Source organism: Poecilia latipinna, unplaced genomic scaffold, assembly GCF_001443285.1.
Source record: "Poecilia latipinna isolate Pla-1442-1.1 unplaced genomic scaffold, P_latipinna-1.0 Scaffold5166, whole genome shotgun sequence".
Taxonomy (NCBI): Eukaryota; Metazoa; Chordata; class Actinopteri; order Cyprinodontiformes; family Poeciliidae; genus Poecilia; species Poecilia latipinna.
Genome location: NW_015117782.1, coordinates 928 through 9,186, shown reverse-complemented (window position 1 = coordinate 9,186; position 8,259 = coordinate 928). Strand labels below are relative to the sequence as shown.

The 8,259-nt window shown below is 39.1% G+C and overlaps 1 protein-coding gene across 1 annotated transcript; it reads right to left on the bottom strand.

The window, feature by feature from the left end:
* Window positions 1-2,117: 2,117 nt before the first annotated feature.
* Window positions 2,118-7,366, bottom strand: LOC106943338 (WAS/WASL-interacting protein family member 3-like). The gene is made up of 5 exons (XM_015026645.1): window positions 7,317-7,366; window positions 6,909-7,071; window positions 6,104-6,355; window positions 4,705-4,910; window positions 2,118-2,987 (listed from the first exon to the last, which is right to left on the bottom strand). Exons 1-5 carry the CDS (start codon window positions 7,364-7,366, stop codon window positions 2,939-2,941), a joined length of 720 nt encoding a protein of 239 aa, XP_014882131.1. The 3' UTR covers window positions 2,118-2,938.
* Between the last annotated feature and the right edge of the window lie 893 nt (window positions 7,367-8,259).

Here is an 8,259-nt window from a genome sequence, read left to right as displayed (position 1 = left end):
TGACTTTCATTGTAAACCCATGATATATAAATCAACTGAATCAAACTGAAATAGATGTGAAAGTTTTCCCCAAACTCCACAGTAATGACATGTTGCTGTGGAGTTTAAATTTTTCTATGTGTCTCCATGACACATAGAAAACCTGATCAGCCACCTGATCAGCAGCACTCTAAGTCCTGCTGATGAGTTTTTAAGAGCCCTGTCCGACCTTAATATCTGTACCCATTCTAAAGTCTGGAAATCCACAGTTTGACACACGTAGCAGTGAGATCTGATATGCATGAATATCTGGAAGGACATTAAATGAGTGTCGTGTTGTGAGGTTGAAGTCTGACCAAATCACAGACAGGAGTTTAGGATCAACATGATGAATCTTAATATAAACTGGAACAGAAGGCAGATATTTCATTTACCAGACTCCTCTCTTACGAAATCAGCCATCTTCTTTTTTATCTTGAGCTGCACTAAACTGCCAAACATATTCACTCAGCCCTCATTAAGTTAATTTGTTCCATTCATTTTCATGGCCACAGGTGTGTAAAATCCAGCAAATAAGCATGCTTAAAAAAAAAATCTATTTTCTTTGTTCCCGAGTGTATTTGCAATTGTAACCATACCTTTGGAGTGATGGCTTCGTTTCTGAGCAGCCCTTGAGAACAAGATGGTATACGACTTGTTTCCCTGTGGATAATAACAGCTATTTCTACTAAATCTGTTACAAAATAAATAAATAAAAATCATCAGATATTTTCCCTCTGATTAAACCTTTGATGAGTTGGTTCCCTTTTGGTTTTGCTTCTCTGGGTGTGAACCCAGAGCTGTGGGAGTTCTTTGGTAGTCTCTACAACCTTTGATCCGGACAGGTTGAAGTATTAGAATATTTGGAATTGTTTCTTCATTGCTCATTTCTGTTGCTCTAAAAGCTGGCGAGTTTCTTTCCATGCTGCCTTGATCTTTCCAGCCTTCCATGGAGACACCGCCAGGGAATGTGAATTGAAAGGTCATAGTAACATCTTCTGGTTTTCAAAAATATACATAGTCTAAAATGCTAGATGTTGGAAATAATACTGATTTCAAAACTTTTTCCGTCATTAATGTCACTTATATTGTGTACACTTTAGGCCAATTCATTGGAGGAAAAAAATACAGTGATCCCTCGTTTTTCGCGGGGGTTGCGTTCAAAAAATAACCCGCGATAAGCAAAATCCGCGAAGTAGAGTTACCTTTATTTTTATTTTTTACAATTATATAGCATAAAAAATACTCTAAATTGAAACCAAAGAACAAAACCTGTTTTCAGGTCAGCGGATGTGCGTGTGCATCAATCGGGCCTTAATGTGATCCGGAGTCATGTCATTAAAACGTCTCCTCCAACCTGCCCCACGAGATTCACAGCTGTATCTACGGCAGAGCGATGGATCTCGTCAAGCGAGCCTCCAGTCGGGTTTTGCGCTGATTCTGGCCAGTTTTCTCCAGCAGGCATTCAAAGTTTCAGTTTTCATCTCCTGAATTGGCAAGTTGTATTACTTATATTTAAATACCGTAACATTATCGGCACACAGGTAAAGAAGAACCGCAGAGCTGTTTAGCCAATCAGGACGCAGAACACAATGCACTGTGAAAAAAAACTGCACAAAAAAAATTCCGCGAAGCAGCGAGACCGTGAAAGGTGAACCGCGTTATAGCGAGGGTTCACTGTATAGACAGCTAAAAAAACAAAAACAAAACAAAACAAAAAAAAAAAAGCTATAAAATGCCTGTTTGCATGAATGTGCAAATGTTTGTTATTGTTAAAACTAATTTGGACCAATCTCCCAAAATCTCAGAAAACCCGATTTTCGGACCTCAGCGTTATACGTTGAGATTTCAAATGGTATGTTTGACATCACAGAGGGAACGCCATTCCCATAGTGAAACATGAGGATGGGAGCATCATTCTCTGGTTTTATTTACCGTAAGTTTCTGTCCAGGTGGGTGAAGTAATGAATAGCTAGAAATATCACAAATAAATGCAGACGGCTGAATGTGTTCAACACTGGATGATATGGAGAAAGATGATCTGCTGTAACAAAGTGACTCAAGGAAAAGGAGAAATAAGTTTGAATAAAAAACAAAACTTGATGTTTTTGTAAAAATATTTATATTCACCAGCTGAAATGAAAAACAGAGCAAACAAGATAAAAACTCCATAAAGACCTGGATGTGTCCTGTCAGCTCTCCATCAAGCCCTCCACCTTGTAAACAGTGTGGATAAGAAGCTGCTGAGTGAATGGCTATCATTCCCCTGATAGACATCTGTACCGACACATTTAACTTGAAACATTCTTCATAAGGTAAAATACAAACAATGATAAAAAAACTAAAAGTAGAAGGAAGGGGGGCAGGGGGGCTGACTTGTTAACAAAACAAGATTCTACAGCAATTCAGACACACCGCAGGTACATAAAAAGTTCTTTGGCACAAAACACAAATCATTTAACACAACATGAAGCAAACTGTAAACAAAGCAACACATTACAAAATGGAGTTTTAGAAATGGACAGCATTAATAGATAAAAAAACAGTAATACTAAAAACTGATTTGGTAAATAACCATCAACATGTTTCAGTCTGCAAGGCCTCCACACAACGCAGCGTCGTCATGGTAATGTTAACACACCAGGAATGGGGGAAGACGGGGTGAAGATAAGGTGAGAGGACTGAGACGGGGCAGGATGGAGGAGGTTGGGGGGGTTCATTAGAAATCTGAAGTGTTGGAGTCCTGTTTGTTCCTCCATGTCTCTGGTACCAGCTCTGTTTGTCCTCTGCTGCATGTGAAAGCTCTGTGTTCACCAGCTAAAGTTTCCTTAGTGCAAATAGGCTGTCAGCTGCTGCCTCCTCACCAAGGGGGTGGGAGGGGGGTTGGGGGCGGGGAGGACAGGGCGGGGCAAGGAGAAGGTCATTTTTGTGGATGCGAGGCTGTGTTCGGTCTGGCACCTGGGATCGGTCTAGAAACAGGTGGGAAAACAAGATTTCTGCATAAGATCTACTAAGCTGCTTAAGATTTTCTAAACAGCAATTATAACTTAGTATATGTTCCATTCTTTGTCATTTTAACAAAACCAATGTCTATTGTACTGATGAAAATATGTTTTCTGAGCCACAGAGATAAAAACTTTGTTTTCTCATCTCGGCTTTTTGAAGCACAAAATAATTGCTTCCCATTGTGAGACAGAGTGATGCTTATTTAGAGCCAAATACAAACTGTGCTTTAAAAACAGGATTAAAAAACAAAATAGTCAATGCAATGCTTTTGCATTGAGAACCTTTTACTGATTTATTATATTAAACTCTGGCTGATGGAGGTTCAGAGTAATCTTATTAAATGACCCTGTTTCTCCTGACTGGAAACAAAATGAATATTTTGAAGTGATCAGCCAGAGTTCTGACTTGGATATGAAAGAGAATCTGTGGATGGAGCTAAAGATTAGGGTGATGGAAAGGTGGTCCTCCAACCTCAAAGACTTGAATCGCATCAAAGTTAAAATCAAATCAGCTAAACAGCAGTGCAAACCTGTTCACAACTAGAGGAGCTTAGAAGAAGCATGATGACGTTGTCAGGACAACTGTGATGCATCTGGTTAGCAGGCCCATTGTGGAGAAAACCAAGAGACCATACTGTTACACCATGTTCATCTCTGAAGTACAGTGTAAGCTTCAAAACGGCACAGAATACCTGGCAGATTTCTCATCCTGACACTTTTACAATGTCAGAGTATGTTTATGGAAACAAGAATGAATCTGTACCAGATGACAAAAGTACACAGCTTTGCAGAGGGGACTGTCACTTCCATGAAAAGGAAGCTGAATTTCAGACAAGAACTGAGTAGGTGCACTGCAGTCTGGAGCAGAAAACAGCTCAGAAAGAGAAGACAAGAAACACTGGAAACAGCTTCAGCAACAGTATGTAGTCATCACTTTCACTTCAACATTACAGCATTTTCACAGTGGTGCAGGTAAAGCAGATATTTACACAGAATAAAAATACTTTTTTTCACCATTGTTTGACTTAAAATTAGACTAAAATTTTTTATGCATTTTTTTTAGGTCCAGAAGTGAGTTAGTGAGCACTGCTGAAACCACTTCCAGTCCATTTCATTCGGGAAACTTTCTTCCCCGCCTGCAGACCTTTAGATCCATCCTCTCCATCAGAGTGACTAATGTGTTTACCGCTGACACGTGAAACAGTGATTTCTTTAATGAAAACGCAGCTGGCACAAAGAATGCCACTGGAGGACAAACAATTAAATAATCAGTGTCACGGGCAGGAAGTCGTGTCAGACTGAAGACAGAGTGATGCACAGCTTCTGGACAGCTACTGTTGATGGCAATTTGATTTCCCACCCACTCAACAGAACCCCTTAGTGTAGATCAGACAGACTACAGTGTAGATAAGCAGCAGCAATTACAGCTGAAGTCTTTTTGGTGTTTCTCTGTACCAGCTCTGCACATCTGCAAAGTAAAATATTTGCCAATACGTTTTTGCAAAACACCTAAAAGTCAGTCTGATTGGATGCATAGCATCCATGAACATAATTTTTTATGTACTGTGATCTTGCTACATATGAAATAAGTCTGGACTTTCACTGGGAAAACATCTACCACCGTCACTCTGTTCAGAAAATAATACAGGACTTCATATTAGTATGATGTGTGTTCTCCTACCTGAGAACTCTGAGAGGGGGAATGGCTGACACTTTCCCCACAGGTTGTGGCCCAGGAGCTGGAGGCATCATGACCAGCAGGCCTGTGGCTCTGCAGCCAGAAGAGCGACTGGGACTCACCCTGGTGGAGGCTACTCTGGCTGGACTGAGGGGCAGAGGTCTCTGAGGGGGACAAGGGGCCGGTCTGGACAGCTGCTCAGAGACTCGCTACAAGACAGCAGAGACACGGTGGGTAACTGAGGAACCAGATCTGACCAGCAGATAATACGCTGGTTTTCCCAAGGAGAAAGCACAGAAACTTTCTTCTTTGTTTCAAACAAATATAAGAAAGACAACATTAGAAATATTGATGTAATTTAGAGGCATTTCATTTAAGGTGGCTCTGTGGCTCAATAACATTTCTATTAACTTCAAACTTGATTCCAAATGGTTTTATTTTTGTGATACATTGGATTCAAGCAATTTCATGTTTTAATTAGAATTAGTGATGGAATTCAATTACATTTTTTAATGGAGTTAATTATAGGGGCTGTAGTCAATGGATCATATTTTAATCAAAAACTATACGTTGACAAACTATATAGCTTAGCAGCAAAAAAAAACATGTTTGCTGCTAAACTATTGAATAAATAGACATATGAGCTCAACAACAAATATATTATAGTGTTTAGTATGTTTTTCAGGTTCTTCAACCATCAAATTGGAACAAAGTTCTATTCTACTCATTCATCTTTCCAGTGTTTCAGGAACTCCTAATGATTCATGGAACTTCTTTAGAAATCTGAATGTATAAACATTGACATTTGCATTGGAGATGCCTGTACTGCTGCTACATTTTCAGCATTGAGATGCTACTTTAGGCTAGTCTAGCTTTGCTGATAGGCTAAATCCTTTTAGCACAACTTGAACACAACAATAGTCTTTTCTAAGATTCAATCACATTGGGTTTTGAAGTAGAATTTAACCTCCAGTGAGTCAAGAGAAGTAACTTTGTTGTCCATTGCTGCTGTCTGCAGATGTTGTTTCTGCGTCAGATTTACAGGCTTACCAGAAACATGTGAATGCAACATGTGAATGGAATATTAAAAAAGGCAATATATTAATTAAATTATTTAATGTGACAAATCTATGTAATTAATTAGTCAAACTAGTCCTAACCAGAATTGAAAATTCCAATAAGTACCATACATTAAATATGTTTATTTTGGTTTGGTTGATATGAGATAAATGGTTGTTACTGGTAAGTTTTGCTTTCCTTCCATCATTTCCTACATATTGATCCATCTTCTCATGGTCTGTTTGAAGGCTTCTCTGTGTTAATATTGTACAATGTTTAGCTATAGTTCTATAAAACACAGAATCCACATGCAGCTCCATGAAAGGTAAATAAAGGCTCTTACCAGTGGGGAACGTGTTGGGTTAAGGGGCAGTGGTTTCTTAGGAGGGCTGAGTCTTTGTGGGGTGGGAGGTGACTTGGGTGGGGCTGTTGGGGGCTTGCCAGCTGGGAAGGGTGGTCTTACCACCTTGAGGTCCCGAGGAGCCCCATGGGGGGACTGGGTAGGTCTAAGAGGTCGCACAATGTTGACTGGCTGGGTGCCATTTGCCACTAGTCCTGGTCTGAGTGGCAGGACCTCTTTGCTGGTGTGTAAAAGCTGGAGTTAAATAAAGAAACAAAACCAAACTGAAATGAACAAAAATTTGCTTTAAAAACACATGAATGGTTTTAAAATAATATCAGGTACTTCTAGTAGTTAAAAAAATTGTTTGCTTCTCTTTTCAAAATATATCCATTGCATCCAGGTACTATTTAACTATTTTAAAAGCAATTATAGAGAGATTAAATGTCTTATAATACATTTCGCATTATGTTGCCATTTCGTTTTCTTAATGAGATTTTTTCTCATCTTCCAGCTACATATTTCTCCCTATTGTACACTTGATTTCTCTCTCCTTGCCACTGATGCTTCCAATAAAAGAATAAAGAGAACAGTGCAGTAAAAGCCTGATGAAATAATGGAGAAGTGCTGAGGCTGTAGGAGGAGGCAGACTAAGTGGTCACATAAGAAAACAAGCTGCTGAATAATAAAGCTTTTTAAGATGAAGGTCAGCTTCATGGACACTTTACATTCATCAAACCACAACAAGGCCACCATCCTCATTTCCTTCCATTTTCTCCCATTGTTGCCACAGAATCTCTCCACTCACCCCCTTGTGGCCACTAGCTTTGTTGATTGGGCCGACCACCTTCAGGTGAAAGGCAGGATTCAGATGGCCATTTTTCTCTTTATCCACTGAAGCCTCTTTCCTGAAAAAGTAAAGAAGGACAGACAGAAATAAGCCAGAGCCTGGTGCCTGACATGTTGCTTTACTTCAAGGGACAAGATATATCCTTCCTCTCTTGGATGAATGCTAAACTCACTATGACTGATTATATTCACCGCCCAACAGAAATCCACCCCAATATATGGTGGTTGTATTATTATTATTATTATTATTATTATTATTATTATTACAGCAACCTCCCAGAAATCTTTAAAAAAAATACATCTCTAAGCCATGCTTTGATTGAGAGTTATGTAACATGGTACACATCTCTAACTTGTCAGGACTTACCAAAAAATCTCTTGCAGAAATGGTCCAAACCCAATAGCTAAGTTGGCCATTTTGGATCAAGGTGGTCATTTTGTCTCTTTTTTTTTTTTTTTTTTTACACACATGTTGCATTTGACTCCTACAGCTTTTAACACACACACACACTTCAGAATCACTTAGCACAATCTTAAAGCAGAGAGCAAACGTTATCAAAAGTTTTTGTTTTGTGCTTTTTGTTGCTTTTACAAATCAATCATTAGCAATAAAATTTGTCTTTCACAAAAAAAAATTACCAAAAAACCCTTAATGTCAAATTGAAAACTAATTTTTTACAAAATAATGACAATTAGAACTAAGTGTTTGCATAAATATTCACTCCCCTCAAGTCAATAGTTATTACATTATTATATCATATACACAGTCCAAAAACCCCATTCTGGCTAATCCAGTGATCAAACTGTGTGTGCTGCAGTTTTAAAAGTGTAGGAAGGTGCTACTCTATTCAAATATGCCTACAGACCACAGAAGCCACTAGCTGAACTGTAAATGAACCCAGAGAATTAGTTCTCAAGTAAAACTGTAGACTCTGAGGGTTCTTGTTGCAGCTGCTGCACTGGAAGACTCATTAAAAACCTTTCCATACAGCTTCCTCACTTTTCCATGATCTGTTCCCTTTTAGCGGCAGTTAGTGCTAACTGTCCATGAGGCCCAGCACCCTCAGCATCATCAGAGTTTTGCTTCTCTCTTCCTGTCTTTATTTGGACGGTCAGAATCTTTAAATTGCTGCTGCATCATCTCCAAACAGATACGGTTCTATAAATCACAGCTAGAGCCTAGAATATCATGTTCATCTGCTGCTTTCATCACTCTGTGGGTGGTGATGAATGTGGCACAACTCATAAAAAGCTCAAGGCTTTATGAGGACATGGATTTTGTTTTGTTCTGCTGTACATGAGCAGTTGCT